The following is a 19,303-nucleotide window of genomic DNA, read 5'->3' as shown; positions in this document are numbered from 1 at the left end:
GAGGAGACTCGTGCACAACAGTAAGCCGTTAGTCAAATATGAGTTGATGATGATTGAATACCTCGCTCTGCTACCTCCAATATTCGATAATGTGGGTATTTTGACAGGAATGCCAGGCGCTAGCCCTACCGCCGTGATTAAGAGATTACGCTCCCGGCGCAGTAACGAGAGGTAACAAGGGCTTCCTGCGCACGCAACTGCAATCCAGGAAGGCCTACTGTTACTAGCTATGTTATTAGGCCTGGGTATTAGACCTAGGAAATTAGATTTAGGTTGTAAAGATTATTCTATAAGAAGACTCTGACGGCCTCCGTGGCGCAGTGTTATGCGCGGTGGACTTACAAGAAAGAGGTACTGAGTTCGATCCCCGGCTGGGCCGATTCAGGTTTCTTTAATTGGTCCACGTCTGGCTGGTGGGAGGCTTCAGCCGTGATTAGTCCTAACCCTACCGGCAAAAACGTACTGCAAAGCGATTTAGCGTTCCGGTACGATGTCGTGTAGAAACCGAAAGGGGTGTGGATTTTCATCCTACTCCTAACAAGTTTGCCTCCGTCCATCATAGATTGCATCATCACTTACAATCAGATGAGATTATAGTCAAGGGCTAACTTGTAAATAATTAAAAAAAATAAGACTTCTTGTAGATTTGTGTCCAGTCCCTATCATTATCAACCCATATTCGGCTCACTGCTGAGCTCGAGTTTTCTCAAAAGCAGTAAATACTGTGCTCGGGTGCTCCTAACCGTGGTCGCCGACTTAAAGTAATATAATACTGACATTTGAGATTATTCTTTTTAGTTAGTTACCTATCAAATTTTAAGTAATTCAGAATTCTTATTCATGATCTCGTTTAACCTTCAATCTCAATAGAAAGTAGGTCACAAACACAGATTTGCTCCGCCCTTTGACACATTCGTTTAACATAACACGCGGACATACATAATATATCCATATATCAGTCAATTTGTCAGGACCGCAGTAGCAATTGGATAAACGCCTCCTTCGATCATAGGTAACTGCCGTGTACCTTGGATGAGCCCAGTTGCTGAAACTATGATCAGTCACGACAGTACGAAAAAACTAATCGTTGATTATATCCGCGGGTTAAAAATCTTCAATTGTGTTGTCCGAAAGCCTGGCATACTTCATGTCGGTTTCATTATTTGGCTAAATTGATTTTGTTACACACTAATGCTAGCTAAAATATATTTTTTGCTTTGTTTCACGTCCAAACTACTAAATCGATTTCAAAAATTCTTTCATCAATATAAAACTACGTTATCAACTACACAGACAACATTTTAACCCCGTATTCTCACGGAAACAAGAAGTAGGGCCCTGCTAATACGCGTATTAATTGATACGAATGTGATTTTATTACGATCACGCCTAAATCACTTAACCGATTTTTAAAATGTTTTCATCAATAATAAGCTACATTATCACGGAATACATGGGATCAAAATATAGCCTATGTTACAGGCTATATTTTGTTCCCATTCATATTGGGACACGGGTGAAACAGCGGGGTTATTCGCTACGTGTTTTCAATTACTAATTCGTTTACCCCAAGTATACGATCTTATAAGTAATTCAATTTGTTTTTAAGCTCCTTCATCGAAATGAGATTAAGTTGGACAGATAGCTTAATTAAACTCTTGTTAATCTTAATACTTGATTTTATCGAACTCATAATATCAATCACAAGTACTATCTTAAAGTGATCGCTGAATGTGCTATGATTAATGTTTGTTATGACAATGAGATTTAATCTGGCCTTTCGCTTTGGATTGTAATCTTGAGATCTTGCATTGGATAGCATTTTCAAACACTTGTTTTTTAGCTTAGATTTAGAAACATGTAATTTAAAGGCCCGCATTTTCGTCCATTTAATAAAGTTTTTTAATATGTACTATAAAGAAAGATGATAATATTTTATAGAATGTTAAACATAATAAAGGCACTAATTTAAATAAACGATTCATCATCATCATATCAGCCAATGGACGTCCACTGCAGGACATAGACCTTTTGTAGGGACTTCCAAACATCACGATACTGAGCTACCTGCATCCAGCGAATCCCCGCGACTCGCTTGATGTCGCCAGTCCACCTAGTGGGGGGTCGACCAACACTTCGATTTCTAGTGCGGGGTCGCCATTCCGTCACTTTGGGACCCCAACGTCCATCCGCTCTTCGAACTATGTGCCCCGCCCATTGCCACTTCAGCTTCGCAACTAGTTGAGCTTTGTCATTGACTTTGGTTATTCTGCGGATCTCCTCATTTCTGGTTCGATCACGCAGAGATACTCCTAACATAGCTCGTTGCATCGCCCGCTGTGTGACTCTGAGCCTTCTTTTAAATAAACGATTACATAAATGAAATCTGTGATAAAGTCACAAGTTGAAATTTGAAGAAATTAATTTTTATTTTGTTTCATTTGAGAGTGTGAGTGCTTTAAGAATACAGAATTCCAAGTACCTACATTACCGAAAATTATGTTATAATTTTGTGTGGAAACGTTCTTTGCTATAACTTCACTGTGTTAGGTAAACCTTTAACATTATAAAATTGATCGCCTGTTACCGTTTCAGTGGATTAAATCATCATTTGAGGAACAGGGTCATAGTGTGGCCACAGTGTAACATAATAGCATAGCCGTCATAGATCTCCTCCAGTCAGTCAGTTAGTGCGGCGCGCGCGGTACGGAGCGGCATAAACCGGTATTTCGGGACACGATGGCGATCGGGACGGTTTGCTTCTTGGCGGTTCTATGCAGTTTACTGCAACAAGGTTTGTGGCTTTTGTGCTTTTGTTCGGCCAAGGTTGAAGTGACTATGCAAACTCAATAGCTCAGTGGTAAAAGGGCCTCATCACGGAGAGGTCGTGGTTCGATCCAACGTCTGTCGTACCCACTCTTGACACAATTCATTATCAACCCATATTCGGCTAGAGCTAGAGCTCGAGTCTCCTCTCAGAATTTGAGGGGTTAGGCCAATAGTCCACCACGGTGGCCCAATGCGGATTGGTAGACACACGCAGAGAATTAAGATAATTCTCTGGTATGCAGGTTTTCTCACCACGTTCTTTTTCACCGTTTGAGACAAATATATGATATTTAATTTCTTAAAATGCACACAACTGAAGTTTGAGGTGCATGCCCCGGATCGGATTCGAACCCACACCCTCCGGAATCGGAGGCAGAGGTCATATCCACTGGGCTATCACAGCTCTTTGACTCTTGAAGACCCCAACGATTATCGGCTCTTCGAACTATGTGCCGCGCCCATTGCCACTTCAGCTTTTTTTGTTTTTCAAATCGCTTTAGTAGTTACGGAGCCTATTCAATGTAAACAAACAAACAATCAAATCTTTTCTCTTTATAATATTAGTATACGTTGAAAACTTACAACATTGAAAACATGAGGTAGCTCTAAATAAATTTACTCTTGATTTACGAGCAAAAAAATGTATCGCACATTCGTTGATTGACCTAAGTATTTATAGATTTCGCAGTTCGCGAATATTTGGTCAGTTTCGCATGCCTCATTTTGATAGAAGCTTAAGGCTGCTTGTCCACTAAAGCGGAGCGAGTAAGCGTAGCGGAGTAACGGACTAATGCGGAGCGGAGTTGCGTACTGTTTACCGGAGCGGAGCGAGGCTGCGGAGCGAAGTGACTTCCCGAAGAAAACTTCCTCGCTCCGCTTACAAATTTTACATGATTTTTAAACTAGCTCGTAAGTCCCTTGTCCACTTAAGAGAAGCGTAGATTTTGAGCAATCCTATTGGTTAATATTTCTCCGTTTTTCGGCTCCGCTGCCTCGCTCCGCTTCGGTGGACTGGCAGCCTTATGCTCTTATTCATTGCTCAAGTCTTGTAGTCATATCAGTCTTCATTTTTATGTGCTAATACTTATGGGCTAAGATACCTACGATAGGCAAACACACCATTTTATGAAAACGGAAAGTTTGTCATTATATTATACATATATACTCCATAAGTAAGTTCTTTTATAACGAATATTTGCCATAGGTATCTTGTTTTTTAAATATGACCAATTCCCAGTTCTCTCCAGCTAGTCGGAAAAGGTGAGTAGGTACGACAATATCCAGCGGTGGGAATCGAAAACCACCTCTCGATAATAGTTAGTGTGGCAGCATGAGTCTCCACTCAGAATGAGAAGGGTTAGGCCAATAGTCCACCACGCTAGCCCAAAACAGATTGGCAGACTTTACACTATTAAGGAAATTCTCAGTTATGCAGTTATTTTTTTTAAATACACAACTGAAAAGTTGGAGGTGCATAACCAAGATTGGATTTAAACCTACGCCACAGCCTACGCCTTTCAAATGAAAGTCAGAAGTCATATCCACAGGGCTATCAGGGCTTCCAAGCCTTTACAGATGTAGTAAATATTGGATAGAAGCAGGCGTTACTTTGCGGAAGTTCATCATGGTTATATAATGATTTTTTATTTTGCTATCATCCGCGAAAAGTCGACGAACCCATGCGACAACGTGCAATTGCACGTTGTAGAGTCAACATCTCCTGAGGATGCTCCGGTTTCGGGGTGAAACGTACGTAGAGAGTATTTTGTCGGACCTGGGTGACGTTGTCGCATGGGTTCGTCGACTTTTCGCGGATGATAGCAAAATAAATAAATCATTATATAACGTAGTAAATATTATCGCTTATCCCCAGGACTAGCAATCACGTGCTACCAATGCAACAGTCACAACGACTCTCGCTGCCTGATGAGCAAGCTGCCGGACACGCTGCGCCTGCCCTGCAGCCCCAAGGAGACCATGTGCCGCAAGATCTCGCAGGTGGTGGAGTTCGAGATGAACGGCATGCCGCCGGACAGTCGCATCATCAGAGGCTGCGGGTGGGATGATAGCAGTTACAAGGTGAGGAACATCAGTCATCATCATCAGCCTCTACTGAGCTTGGGCCTTTCTGAGTACAAACCGCCGCACACTACCCTCTGTCTTCCTCGTCCAGCTACTTTCCACTTCTACAACCTATTCGAGCAATTAGTTGACCATCGACCTGAGCATCAGCCTCTATTCATTCACTTCTAGGCATGGGTCTTTCTGAGACCAACACAACCCTCTGTCTTTCTCGTCCAGCCACTTCCCACTACCAAATACCATTTACAACAGCAAGATAAACTAACGACCTGGAGTTTTATATACATTTGGTCTGTACTCCAAAACACGTTTGCCCCTGGGTAAATCTGTTAGTGCTACAAATATGGCCGCCCCAGTTCAATTTGTTAATCTTTTGCGCTTTGTCGATTACTACAGGTTTCTTCGCTGCAAATGTCCTCCAGAAAAGACTTACGAGTATAACATAGCCTGCTCCATAACTCGCTGAGCGACCTTGAATTGGTGCATGTATCGAATCACATTTTCAGAATCGCAATCAAACGTACAATTTGTCGGATCTATGTGGCATTATTACCCATATTTGTCGTAGGTACCTTAAGCCGGATTTATATTTATCTGACGTGACGTGACGTGACGAATCAGAACAGAATCGGTTTCATACATTTTGTATGCGATGCATCAGTATTCATCACGATATGTCACAACACATAAGTGTAAACGTTGCCACGCAAAATGTATGATACCGATTCTGTTTTGAAGCGTCACGTCAAGTCACGTCAGATAAATGTAAATCCGCATTAGTCAAATAAGGATTTCACCTGACTATTGGATAGAATAAAAAATTATAATTGGTTCATAATGAACTATATTGATACCACAAGATCTGAAGATAGAGTCTGGAAATGGCTACAAAAAATTTAAATATAAATTATCAGTCTATTATAACACAAATCAAAGTAATGCATAATTACTGGCATCTGCACCGTCAATCCTACAAATAAATATGCGAAGTTCTGGCATGTCTTGATCGACGCAATAATTGCACATCATGGCATACTGGCTTCGTATTACAATGACAAAATTGTTACAGGGGCGCTGTTACCAACGCTCAGGGTTCGGAGGCAGACAGGAAGTGTGTTCGTGCTTAGAAGACGGCTGTAACTCTGCGTCAGTTCCAGTCGCAGCGACCCTTCTGATGCTTCTGACGTTCGCGCTGCTAAGGTTCTAACTACCTTCTCAAGACCCAAACATTTCGAGGACTATGTCTTCTTATTCCATCAAAATATAACATCATCTGTGGGATGCTGCAGCAAGATTTAACGAAATACTTTACACTGTTATTGTCGGCATAAATTACCACAGTTATCGTTGCAAACAGCATTTCTCTTAGATTAGATTTGGTACTATACTTATCAAGATGGACGTGATTATTTATACTTTACTCTCACACCTTCTAGTTTTAATAGTGATGGTAACACAATTATGATAAGTGTATTCCTTAATTTTTCAAACACAGTAGTAGTTTAAGTCACATTAGGACTTTAAGAGCAAATGACCTTGAAATGTTTGGGAAGGAAGCACTAGTCTTGTACATTGTATTGTACTTGGCCTCAATAGGCTATAGATAGATTAGGATGTTAATGTTATTCTGTTAGACGAACGTTTCTAGAATGAATGTGACCCTTCCGTTGCAGCTGTATTAGGATAAATAGAACAGGGGACAATTGTACTATGCAGAATGTTGAGCATTTCAAAATCGCTGATTATAATGCTAATCTGGGAGATGTTATCTGATTCGCTTTGTATGTTTGTATTGTACCTATTGTGTTGAACATGAACTAAAGAATGTTATTGAGCATTGTCCCCTGATCCCTATGATATACGAGTATTTATATTATTTCGATGTTAAAAGAAGTAGGACGAAAAGCTAGATACCAAAGGAATCGTAGAAAGTAGAAAAAGAATCAGTATAATAGACAAACTAAGTAACTTTTAAATTGACTTTTGACTATGAAGAACTACGTGAATAGGTACTAGTAATATTAATTTAAATAATGCTACTGATAAAAAAAACAAGGTATTGCGATATTATGTAAGCAGGACGAATGACTTACGAACGATGATAATGCAAAAAGTTTTTTTCGTAGCAGATTATATTCTTGATATGTGAATGGATAATACTAATTAATAATATTATGATTCAATAAGAGTCTAAGTATGATAAAATTTCGATGCGAGATTGAAGTCGTTAATCGAGAAAATAATGCAGATATGAAATTGATATGCAGATGGAAGCTGATGTGTAACTTGATATTTCCCCGCGTAGCATCACAACCGAAGGTGTTCATATACTTATGACTGTGCTGTGAGTTATGTCACGTCAAAGGGTTAAAGCAAAAAAGCATTAAAGAAAAAAAATAAACAAAATACACTCAACTTGTGATTGATATAAATAAAATACTAAACAGCGATTAGTGAGAAAAAAATCCTGAATTTTCTGAATTGCGTTTATTTGCCTTGCTTGTTGTCGTACTATCGTTTCATTAGGACGAAAGATCTTAAATTTGGTACAACAGTAAGCAAGATGAATAAATATATTAAAGAAGACTTCAGGAAGCTAATCATTTAACGTTATAGGGAAAAACTAACATTGTGAACAGTGGAGCAATGAGCTAATTCAATTAGATTCAGGTAGAGAACTAGACCAGGTCGCAGCTTATTAGAACGCACTCTGATTAGATCTAAGCTGTTATAAAACTAGTACAATTTACAGGTTTATATTCCAAAGTAGAGGATTAGTAACTCAATATTATTTGCATTAATTAGGTTACGGACTAGGATTTGTAGAAATACACATAAACACCATGTATTTATGTGCGGTGGACTGTGGTAAAAATAATATACCTTTAGCTCTGAAGTGAGTCTCCAGACTCCGAAGCATTTAAATCATTTAATGAGTCAATGTTTCTGATGTACCTACAAATATTTTCAAAAGCTTATACTGTATGTGTTCTTTCTTATTAATATGTACCTACTTTTAAATTAGGGCAGACTCACCACCTGTTGTACCATCTGTTCAATCAATTCTAATTATTTTAGTATTTGTAGCTAGTAAAATATCTTAAATCTAAATAGAATTGATTTGAATTCAAATTACATTACATTCCATTTTTCATTTCATTATCTTGATATTATAACTTGTAAGTTTGAGAGGTGCTATATATTCACTCTGTAGGTCACGTCACAGATATATATCGTTTAAATATAGTGTAAGTGTGGAAAGAGATGATTGAAGCCAGCATAAAACATTGTATAACAATAATGAAGAAAATAAATACCAAGAATAACCTGCAAGTTCGTGAGTCATCACTGCTGATTTATTTATCTTTACTTGCGTCCAACAATGATAATCATCGACAACTTAGCAATCTCCTGTAAATAGACGATAACACATCAGAATTAACACTGCCTCTTTAATGTTCTAATCAGTTCGGACTACTTTACCGATGGCTATGTATCGTATAATGTTGTTCATGTCACTGCTGTACAATCTATACTGTTGTGTTTGTTAATTGCGACTATTTATTAAACGTTTTTCATTAGCCTGCTTTTTATTTTATTTTAAGTTTAATCTTAGTTTTGGTTGTTGTATGGTTGTTAGATCAATTTTACATGCAGATTTGATTTTGTTCTCGTTTTAGTTCTCATTTCACAAAGAAAACACTTCTTACCTGGAGATGTAATATCTTCTTTTAATATTTATATTGTTAAAGTAATAAAACATTTTTAATATTTATATAAATTTAAGTACTAGAATGTCTTCAATAAACAATATTTAGAAATCTTACAAATATTAGCTAGGAGTCAGCATGACTATCATCGGAAAAGCGAAATCAAATCTTCAATTAGAAGATAGAGTGGAAAACGCCAAACACTTCAATGGAATTATCTTCATCAAGTTCTCCAATGTCGTTAAGATGACGAATTTTCGTATGCCATCGAATTTTAGCTGTACAAATCAAAATATCACTCAAATTTCAGCTCCCAAATACTTGGCCATCTAAATTGCGCAACGATTTAAATTGCGTGCATCCTTTACGTGGGTATATCTGATTCAATGAGTGGCATCCTGTATCCAGGCCGTGTCACTTTGGTGTGTAGGTAACATTTAACTACCTACACGGAAATTTCGATCGAGTGTTCCTGACGCGTGGGTAATGGGATTTAGAAACGTTTGTTTGGTGGCTTCGGCCAAGGCTAGTTATCATTATTCTGCTCATTATACTGCATAAAACCCAGTTTGAGGTGTAGTTTAATCGTCACAGCTCGTGAGAACGAGTCAAGTACGCACCTGATGATGATTGAATATAAAAAACATTCAACCGCCTTCTTCCTCGATCGGAAATTGCCTATAAGTAGAGCCTGTAGATTTTGACAAAACCTTGACATCATTATTTGCTGATTGGGTAAAATTTTGTAAAAGCACTGCAGCACAGCAAACAAGCAGCGTTCTAAACCCTAAAGTGTTTATGGACATAAAAATAAAACACGAATAAGGAGAGAGGTCAAGATCAAGATAATTTACTTGTGACAACCCTATATATTCATTCTATACATTCATGAAGTACATTCCGAAATCCAACCAAATGATTTAACCATAAGCAGAAGCTTAGGGTCGAGTTTCGATCACTCAATTTCAACAATAGTATTATATTGTAGAGCTGCGGGCAAATTTCAACTCAATCGCTTTAATATTAGAGTAGCTTATTCCACATCAATATTGATAGGGGGACACTTCTGTGTTGTCAGGATTGCTATTCAGTGCTATATCCTTGTTTAGTTCATCACAATCAGTTCGCTGCAGTATACATGGGTTTCAACCAAGTTTTAGCCTGTTGCTATAGGCTGATCGTAACGACTGTCAGATGTAAGGCTCACTTAGTGCAGACATGAGGTGTTGCGGCCTTGAAACTGTGATCATTTTTGGACTCTTCCACTACGGTAGGTAATTTTTTTATAATTTTTTTTCAAATTGCGTCTCTGATTCTTTATACTTACTCTTTATTATATAGAAAATTATTATGAAACTTGAATTATTCAAAAGTTTTTGGAATAAGATTGTAATTATCAAATGTTTTTGCAATATATCGGTAAACTTTAATAAAATCTGAGGAAATCCCACTGTGTTTGTTATCAGAGTTAACTACTACTAACCTGTAAAAGATGACACATTATTCAACCAGTCCCCCAAAATTTGATGACATGAAGCCACTGCGAAGAGCCATTCCGTTAAAAGCGACTGTTTCACACTTACGAGCACCATGAAGAGCGATTGTTACACACTTTCATGTGTTTCCACTTTCTAAAACAATTACCATAGAAGACTGTTCCCATAATATAAATGTTTTTTTAGTTATCACCAGATCAGTTCACAACTTCAGGCTTATAAAACGAATAGGTCAGTTGAGTATTGGACTTTTGGTATTGATGTGTATTCCAGGGTCTGCTATAGTCTGCTACGAGTGTAACAGCGCCATCAACACCATGTGCTCGGACGCCATTCTGCCGGAGAACTTGAAGCGGAACTGCTCGGACCACGACCGAGGAGTCACTCATACACTTTGCAGGTAAACTCTCAATAGAATCATCATCATCATCATCAAATTTCATTTGATTGGAAGTAGTCATTATCGTCTGAAAGTGACCTGAGAATTAAAATGTATCTTCAGAAAATGACTTCGAAACCTCAATCAATCAAGTCAATCAATCACTAAAAAACATTTATACCTACCACCAACAGAGAATCAAATGAATGCCGCATAGATCGTTTTAGTAAATTCCGCAATACAAAAGCTTGTCTAAAGCCTCAGCCAAAACTAAAACAACAAATTGTTGATAAATTTTATATACTACTACTTGCTCCTTGCAGGAAGATCGTCCAGCACGTGGAATTCGATGTCAATGGTCACATGCCGACCGACAGAGTCATCAGAAGCTGTGGATGGGATGAAACTAAATACAAGGTGAAATTTATATCCCGGAAATGTACAGGATTTTTGTGTGACTTGTTTATAATGGTAAACATGTTTGTTACTCTAACACCCAAAAACTACTCAATCAATTTAGATGAATTTTGGATGAAAAAATAAAGGTTGTACGCTGATTAAATCCCACTAAATACCTACTTAATGTAAGTTTTAATGTAAGTAAAAATTACTAAGTGGATTTGGCTAAAACTTGAAAAGTAGATTGATTAGGTATACCGTGGATTATCATATTGGCTTTGGATTCCGGAAAAATCATGGTGTCCGCGGGATTGATGAAAAACTGAACTTCAGGCGGTTGAAGTCGTGGGCATCAGCTAGTATTAAAATAACAATTTTAGAGGCACCCATTTCAAAACCTTTACCCACTGAACTAAAATGATGATAATTATAATCCAATGTAAAAAGAATCTTTAATAGGTACCTTAATGGCTTTTGCTTTAAGCACACCAGGGAAGCTCTCAAAACAATTATTTTTCAATCGCCTCATTTTTCGTTGACGTTTCTCTCCTATGACTGGAAGCGTGAAGTGCCTTTGCCTTCCTTGATGAATGGTTCATCCAACACAAAAATAATTTTTCAATTCCAATCCAAAGTTCAAACAAACGCACATTTCAGCTTTATAAAATTAGGATAAAAAGATTTGCATTATAATCTGTGGCGTAGTCTTTTTGACAGCCTCCGTGGCTCAGTGGTGGATTTACAAGACAGAGGTCGATATCCTGGCAGAAGGGAAGTTGAGGTCTGGCAGGTGGGAGGCTTCGGCCGTGGCTAGTTACCACCCTACCTTCAAAGACGTCAAACGATTTACGACGTTCGATGAGTAGAAACCTAAAGGCGTGGGGATTTTCATTGCAACCCTAACAAGTTTGCCCGCATCTTAGATTGCATCATCATTCACCATAAGGTGAGTCAACTTGTAGAGAATTAAAAAAAAATACATAGTTTTATAATAAACATTTTGTTTTTATTTACCAGGGTGCTTGTTACCATCGCTCCGGCTTCGGTGGTCGCCAGGAAGTATGCTCCTGTACAAAAGATCTGTGCAACAGCGCCCATGGACACCATTCTTCTATATTCATGGCGTTCACTTCCCTCGTAATAGTATTTGTTCACAAGTATGTCACTCCAATGGCGTGCTCACGAAAACGAAACTACTTGTAATACTATTAATGAAAATGTGCCAATTTTTTTAATTATACCATTATTACAAATTTCTGAATTGCCATATGTGCAATGTGTTACATGGATTTAACAGATGTTAGTGTCATTACAGGTTTATTAAACTACAATATGCTTAATATATTACATCTATGTAATGTGCTTTTAGTTTTATTTGTAGGTGACGAAATAAATACGAATTTATTTTAGCATGCTGTCTTTTTGTGTATATTTCTATAATTAAAGTGTGTAGATACTATTGATATACTATAGATGTAGATTGTCTTGCGCTGCTGCTCTTGGGATTCCGTTCTCGAGATTCTCTTTTAAGAAAAAAAATATTTCAACAACAATAAATTCCTTTATGAATTAAAAAACCTTAGAGCAAAACATAGAACCTCGTCCTTTTTGGAAGTAGGCTAACTATTAAAGTTTAGTTAGGTGTGTGCATTATAAGAAATTAAATATCACGTCTCAAACGATGAAGGAAAAACATCGTGAGGAAACCTGCATACCAGAGAATTTTCTTAATTCTCTACGTGTGTGAAGAATGCCAATCCGCATTGGGCTAGCGTGGTGGACTATTGGCCTAACCCCTCTCATTCTAAGAGGAGACTCGTGTTCAGCAGTGAGCCGAATATGGGTTGATAATATAAATATCATGTAAATAAATATAAACATTTGAGAAAACACAATCATTTTTTTAAATCACAGACAGACTTTCAGTAAGTATTTATGTGTTGATGATAAAATAAATTAGACCGATTTGGTCTAAAACAGTTCCGAAAAATAAATGTCGAATGACAAAACGTCAAAAAACAAATGAACGAAATCATATGGTTGGTTTCAATTATTTGGCAAGTCACATTGTCCATTGCACACCCAGGAGCTGAATCCGATCATTTTTATCTTCATGTTAAAAAACTTAGAAAATAAGAAGGACAGAAACTTGCTCCTGTAACATCTAAGACGAGTCCAATTGTAACGTATCTTGTAAGGTTAATTATTAATGTCTCGAAAAAATTTTTAACACATCGAAACTATGCTCAAGTGATCATTACTCACTTGCAATGCACTGAATATTTGAGAAAAGCCTTGCGAGTGTGGCGGAAAGCGGTATAATAACGGTGAGTAAGTTTGGCTAAGTTCCGACATTATATAGTAGGTACTTCGACATCAGTAATTTGATGAAAAAATCATAGATATTATTGTTGATTATAATTAGACGATACGTGATAGGAATTTAAGAAAAAATAGATTGTAAAGATGATAGCGGGGCAGACACCAACTAGATTTTGCTCTAAATCTTCATGTCATGTCAAGCTACATTAAGTCATGTTCTTTATAAAACGGTCCCACATTATTACTTAAAATTGGCGTTTTCGGATGCGAAAAATTTTATAAAGATTTAATTTTTTAAAATTTATTATCAAACAAACCAAAAAGCTCATCGGGCTTCTAAATTGCTATATTTCCATGAAATATCTATGAATATTTTCAGCATTTATTACGAAATATAGCTTTTATAAAAATAAACGATCGAGAGTATCGTAAACAACAAATTATAGAGTATTTGAAATCACAATATAACAATTTCAATAAAATCATCATCATCATCATCATATCAGTCGATGGACGTCCACTGAAGGACATAGGCCTTTTGTAGGGACTTCCAAACATCACAATACTGAGCCACCTGCATCCAGCGAATCCCTGCGACTCGCTTGATGTCGTCAGTCCACCTCGTGGGAGGTCGACCAACACCGCGCTTACTAGTGCGGGGTTGCCATTCCAGCACTTTGGGCTCTTCAAACTATGTGCCCCGCCCATTGCCACTTCAGCTTCGCAAGTCGTTGAGCTATGTCGGGGACTTCTGCGGATCTCCTCATTTCTGATTCGATCACGCAGAGATACTCCTAACATAGCTCGTTCCATCGCTCGCTGTGTGACTCTAAGCCTTCTTATGAGGCCCATAGTTAGCGACCAAGTCTCGGATCCATAGGTCTCAGTCATAGGTCATCACTGGCAACACGCACTGAATATTTGAATAAAATATTTTAATATAATGTTAAAACGACAGTTTACCGTAAACCAAATGCAAGAGTATGGAGGAGGCACAACAAACAAATCCGGAGAGTACCGGGACGGTGCAGATGGAACAGAGCGTAACCAAGATGGCTTCCACTCGCAACACCAACATGGAACGCAAAAGAATTATGGTAAGTGGATACCAATATAATAAATAAAGTTAATTTTAAATAATTATATTAAAGACATCAGTAATTTTAATTTAATTTAAGCTTGTATGCCTGAAATATTCGGATACGGATACGAACAATTTGAATTAAAACTAATAAGCATTTCTTCTATATAATTTTAAATTTAGTCTATTATTAAAATATCAATCAAATATTGGGGTCCCAAGGTGCTGGACTGGCGACCCCGCACCGGAAAGCGCAGTGTTGATCGACTTCCTACTGAGACATCAAGCGGGTTGCAGGGAGCCGCTGGATGCTCGCGGCTCGAGACTGTTTTGTTTGGAAGTCCATGCAAGAGGCCTATGTCCTGCAGTGGACGTCCTTTGGCTGTTAATAACGATGACGATGATGATGAAATCAAATATAAATTATAATATAATGAAGAAGATAACTGATGAAAAGTTTTTGTCGTTTTATCTCCATTTCAGGTCTCAGCAGAGATTTATCAGATCAAAATATAACGACTTATAGCAGAGTTACAACTGGAATCTACGAAGAAAGTCAGCATTATCACAACCAAAACAGCAGGTGATCTTCTAAAATGTATTTCTTACGTTTAAAGTATGGTATTTTACCTATAGTTAAAAAATATATCTTCCAGGTACAACAAACCATCGGTTCCGACGTTTAGTTCTCCACCTAACTCGCCATTGGTCGGTCTCGTGTTTGATCCATCCACGTCAAACTATAGCGGTACCAATGTAATGGCTGACCGCATCAATGCTGACAGACGAACCTCCTGGTCGGTCTCTCACCAGGAACCGATTGGCACTGGAGCGAAGAAAAAAATTGTCAAAAGTCATGATAAACGAAATGCATACAGTGCTGACAGTAGATATCAAGAAAGATATAAAGATATTAGTACTGAAACTGATCGACCTAGAAACAAGGATAGAAACTTGAGATCTGATTCTACGTCTAGTCTTGACTTTTTTAAAGAAGGAGAAAGAATGGTTTCAGAACTTTGTAATATACCAGACCCTAATACTAGATACGATGTTGGTATTCAAAAACCTAATCAAAAAAGATCACTTAATGAAGAAGACAAAAATAATGCTGCAGGATGTGCAGATTTGCTAATAGCTATGGATAAAATTATCATTCATGATCAGATTCCCAATCAAATTGTTCAACTGGCTATAGAAGCATGCACCGATGCCGAAAATATTGCTATTGCTCATCACAACAGACCTTGTTTTAAAAATATTCACTCAATTTGTGCTAAAACTAGATCTAATGTCCAGAAACCCGATAGTGCAGTCGCAAATCTGCACTCTCAAGGTATTCCTTGGGTCATAAAGAACTTTATATTTTCTTTTGTAAGAATTTTAGATGGTTGGAAAGGAGTAAAGGAATTGCTTAGTGAAAAGCATGATACATTTTCTAGAATCGAAAACAAATACTATAGTCAAAATATCAGAGAATGTTTTGTGCAATGGCAGGCAGTTACAAAAGAAATGCTTACACATATTTATAAGACTTTTAAATGTCTTGATCACGGGTTTACTGTGGAACAAAAAAGTTTTACACATAATTATTATGCTACCAATTCGGCAGCACCTCGACATCAAAATAAATTTCATTCAGCAAAGGCACATGTAAGCACTCCGAGGACTATTAACGCTTCCCCACAACCCTACAATGTAATGCAACCTCCGTGGATACAAAATCCAACAACAACAGTGCCACAAATTTATAGTGACAGTCCATGGTCAACTAGATCCAATGTAACTTATAAAAAAATTCCAGTAGTACCACCATCGAATTCACAAAACTTTTATCCACTAAACGAGCACAGTGACATTGAGACTTATCAGAAATCTCAGTACAAATGCGAACCATGCGTTATTCGCGAAGCGAAACCCCGTCAATCTTGGACTATTACAAATGTTCCTGATTTTCGCGCTTTAGAAGGTGCCTGTCACGCCGATCAAAGGGCAGATCCCTTTACACAGTTGAAGCATAAAATGGATGCTGAATTAGGAAAAACATCCAGTCAAACTACCATTGCAAATATGCAATGCGATTTACTACAGCGTCGGGATATGGAGCTTAAAGCTAAGATGATTCCTTTAAGTCATGTCGAAAAGTCGTTGATACCGAGCATGGCATCGACAGCTGACATACGAAGTTGTTATGTGCAAAAAAATAATAGTTGCGGTGATACTAAAGAAGAGGCTGATTTTTTTGCGGCATGGGGCCAGATGGTCCGAAAAGAACCCAGTGATTTTTTGACTCATCATACTCACAATATTCAAGTACCATCGAATGTTGTGACGATCTCTAATAATATCTCTGGCCCCGTGCAATTTATTGACCTTGAAAATGATGAGTTCCATGAAATGTCTAAAGTGTATATGAAACCTGGCAGTTATAAAGTACCAATAAAGCCAGCAGAGCCAACCTCAGCGTTTATGCAAAATACCTCACAAGATGTCGTGTATGAGAACCAAAACGACGATACGTCTTCTTTAAAAATTAATATTCCATTTGCAGAAGTAACATTAGCACCACAACCAAAGTACAATATAGAATCGTGGCCGTGTTTGATTTCAAGAAGAGCTGAAGAAATGTACTTAAAGGATCAAAATTCCTTAGTAAGACCTACTTTGCCTTGTTTAGATGTACGAGGAATGGAATCTCTAGAACTAATGACATCTGATCGAGCTTGGGAGGCAGCTAAGCAATCAGCACCAAAATTAATGGATTTTATTCATGAAGGATCCAAGTCAGATACTGCAAGACTCTACGATGCATTAGGGTTGACTGCGAATGAAGATATTTCTGATGATCCAAACCAATCACAATTTAATGTTGACCGTTGCGATGCTTGGTCTGCTATATTTCATTCTAGTCAATTTATGTCAAAACAAACTCCATTAATGTGGGATCAGACGACCAAACATGACTGTGTAACAAATAAAAATGAAGTTTTTACAGACCATATGATTACTGAAGAACAACAAAATACAACTGAGATCGATGATCAAGTTGATATTGAAATTGTTAAAAATGAAGAAATAAAACCAAATGTACGCTGTCCTAATTTTGATCAAACTGGAAACTCAATTAAAGATGAAAATCAAAGAAAAACCGGTGGAAAAACTAAAGTAGCAGCTTCTGGTACTTGGTACCATCCTAAAAAGAAGAAACCCTTATCAAGTACCATTGTAAAAAAGTTCGAATTTGTAATTTTTCATCTATCTCAAATAAATGAAGCTTCGTTTATCGAACAAGATATGGATATCAAAGTGGTATGTTATTTTATATTAACCTATTCTATACTAATACTATAAAGAGGTAAAGTTTTTAAGATTGTAGGAGATAATACTCTGGATCTACTAAACCGATTTTGAATATTCTATTACCACTAGAAAGCCAGGTATTTCTGAGCGTCTATATAATCTGAAAAGTAATAAGGCAGATGTTTTACTCATATGATCACTGCACCAATAAAGACTGATTGTTTGTGACTCTCTTTCTTCATAATTGAAAATTTTCAGGCGCCAAGATTTTATGAAGTTGTAAAGTATCCAATGTGTCTCAATGATATTTCAACCAAACTAAAGAACTCCTCATACACCGAATATGAACAAGTTGTTCAAGATTTTAAACGAATTTTCAATAATGTCCGACTTTATCTCAAGGTAGGTAATAGAAAATAAATAAATAATATTTTTTTTATATAATACTTTAAAGTCGCGGGCGATTTGGTCCTAGTGAAATTTAGGGATTCCGGGATAAAAAGTGATAAAAAACCTATGTGTTAATCCACAGTAAAATCTATATATTTGAGAGCCCTGATAACCCAGTGGATATGACCTCTGCCTCCGATTCCGGAATGTGTGCATTCGAATCCGGTCCGGGGCATGCACCTCCAACTTTTCAGTTGTGTGCATTTTACGAAATTAAATATTACGTGTATCAAACGGTGAAGGAAAACATCGTGAGGAAACCTGCATACCAGAGAATTGTCTCATTGGGTCGGCGTGGTGGACTGTTGGCCTAATCCCTCTCATTCTGAGAGGAGACTCGAGCTCAGCAGTGAGCAGTATATGGGTTGATAATGATGATGATGAAAATCTATTTCCATTCCAAATTTCAACGAAATCGCTTCAGCAGCCGCTGCGCAAAGGAGAAACAAACATACATAATTAATTCATGATGATATATATACTTATTTTCAAAGTTCACCTTTTTGTTTTTCCTTACACTTTTCCTTAGCCATATCTCTGGCCTGTGGTGGGAACTACAGTAGTGCACCGACTGATAGTAGAACTTAATATTTTTTCGATCATCTAGCCATTGAGATTTATAAATGTATAATTAGTTACAAAATGTTTTTTCAAGTGAATCTTTTTATTTGTAGACCTATCCAGATTCTGTTATGAAGAAGAATCTCAGTAAAGTATCGTCTGAATTCGAAAAGATTTTATCTGATGAATTTCAAAATAAAAATGATTCAAAAAATAAACAATACGAAGCAAATAAGCGGGCAGAAAAAGAAAACGAATCACACAAAACTGAACCTATGAAGGATGAAATGAAAAAAAATACCAAGTTATCTGATTGTACCAAATAGAATTACAATACAACACAAAATACGATTAATTTAGGCAAGTTAGCAAAAATTCTAGTTTATTATTGAAAATAGCTTAGTTTTTTAACGCTTATTATTTTGTATTTAATTATCTTGATTTATTGATATTTATTTTCAAGCTATAAGTTGAAATCTTAAAATCTTCTCATGTAAAAATATCCCCATTACTCGATCAATAGTTGTATTTAATGAATATCTAGTCAAAGGATTTTTTAGCAAATGTCAGTGATGTTATCGGAACTATTAATAAGATTGTCAATTTAATTATTAAGTGCTTGCCAATTTTTTGAACGGACTTTTGCGTTGTCCTAGAGAGGACATGAACTTTTATTTCTCTTAGTAATTTTTTG

General features: G+C 37.2%; 3 protein-coding genes across 3 annotated transcripts; all 3 read left to right on the top strand.

Moving 5' to 3' along the window:
- Nucleotides 1–2,635: 2,635 nt before the first annotated feature.
- LOC112050649 (uncharacterized) lies at nucleotides 2,636–8,492 on the top strand. Its single transcript, XM_024088956.2, has 3 exons — nucleotides 2,636–2,794; nucleotides 4,703–4,908; nucleotides 5,981–8,492. Exons 1-3 carry the CDS (start codon nucleotides 2,740–2,742, stop codon nucleotides 6,116–6,118), a joined length of 399 nt encoding a protein of 132 aa, XP_023944724.1. The 5' UTR covers nucleotides 2,636–2,739; the 3' UTR covers nucleotides 6,119–8,492.
- Nucleotides 8,493–9,730: 1,238 nt separating this feature from the next.
- LOC112050656 (uncharacterized) lies at nucleotides 9,731–12,305 on the top strand. The gene is made up of 4 exons (XM_024088964.2): nucleotides 9,731–9,891; nucleotides 10,391–10,517; nucleotides 10,820–10,913; nucleotides 11,913–12,305. Exons 1-4 carry the CDS (start codon nucleotides 9,840–9,842, stop codon nucleotides 12,096–12,098), a joined length of 459 nt encoding a protein of 152 aa, XP_023944732.2. The 5' UTR covers nucleotides 9,731–9,839; the 3' UTR covers nucleotides 12,099–12,305.
- A 1,885-nt stretch (nucleotides 12,306–14,190) lies between these two features.
- On the top strand, nucleotides 14,191–18,935 carry LOC112050655 (uncharacterized). The gene is made up of 5 exons (XM_024088962.2): nucleotides 14,191–14,314; nucleotides 14,782–14,881; nucleotides 14,955–17,607; nucleotides 17,857–18,000; nucleotides 18,723–18,935. Exons 1-5 carry the CDS (start codon nucleotides 14,191–14,193, stop codon nucleotides 18,933–18,935), a joined length of 3,234 nt encoding a protein of 1,077 aa, XP_023944730.2.
- The last annotated feature ends 368 nt before the right edge of the window (nucleotides 18,936–19,303 follow it).

The sequence above is a fragment of the Bicyclus anynana genome, chromosome 19 (genome assembly GCF_947172395.1).
Source record: "Bicyclus anynana chromosome 19, ilBicAnyn1.1, whole genome shotgun sequence".
Lineage (NCBI taxonomy): Eukaryota > Metazoa > Arthropoda > Insecta > Lepidoptera > Nymphalidae > Bicyclus > Bicyclus anynana.
The sequence above is the reverse complement of the archived record's forward strand: the minus strand, read 5'-3'. Positions and strand labels throughout refer to the sequence as shown.

Bases quoted from the DNA above. Each gene is read 5' to 3' on its own strand.
- LOC112050649 (XM_024088956.2), top strand. From the start codon at position 2,740: ATGGCGATCGGGACGGTTTGCTTCTTGGCGGTTCTATGCAGTTTACTG. The intron at 2,795-4,702 runs GTTTGTGGCTTT...GCTTATCCCCAG, and splicing joins ATGCAGTTTACTGCAACAAG to GACTAGCAATCACGTGCTAC. The intron at 4,909-5,980 runs GTGAGGAACATC...AAATTGTTACAG, and splicing joins GGGATGATAGCAGTTACAAG to GGGCGCTGTTACCAACGCTC.
- LOC112050656 (XM_024088964.2), top strand. From the start codon at position 9,840: ATGAGGTGTTGCGGCCTTGAAACTGTGATCATTTTTGGACTCTTCCAC. The intron at 10,518-10,819 runs GTAAACTCTCAA...TGCTCCTTGCAG, and splicing joins GTCACTCATACACTTTGCAG to GAAGATCGTCCAGCACGTGG. The intron at 10,914-11,912 runs GTGAAATTTATA...TTTATTTACCAG, and splicing joins GGGATGAAACTAAATACAAG to GGTGCTTGTTACCATCGCTC.
- LOC112050655 (XM_024088962.2), top strand. From the start codon at position 14,191: ATGCAAGAGTATGGAGGAGGCACAACAAACAAATCCGGAGAGTACCGG. The intron at 14,315-14,781 runs GTAAGTGGATAC...TCTCCATTTCAG, and splicing joins TGGAACGCAAAAGAATTATG to GTCTCAGCAGAGATTTATCA. The intron at 14,882-14,954 runs GTGATCTTCTAA...TATATCTTCCAG, and splicing joins TATCACAACCAAAACAGCAG to GTACAACAAACCATCGGTTC.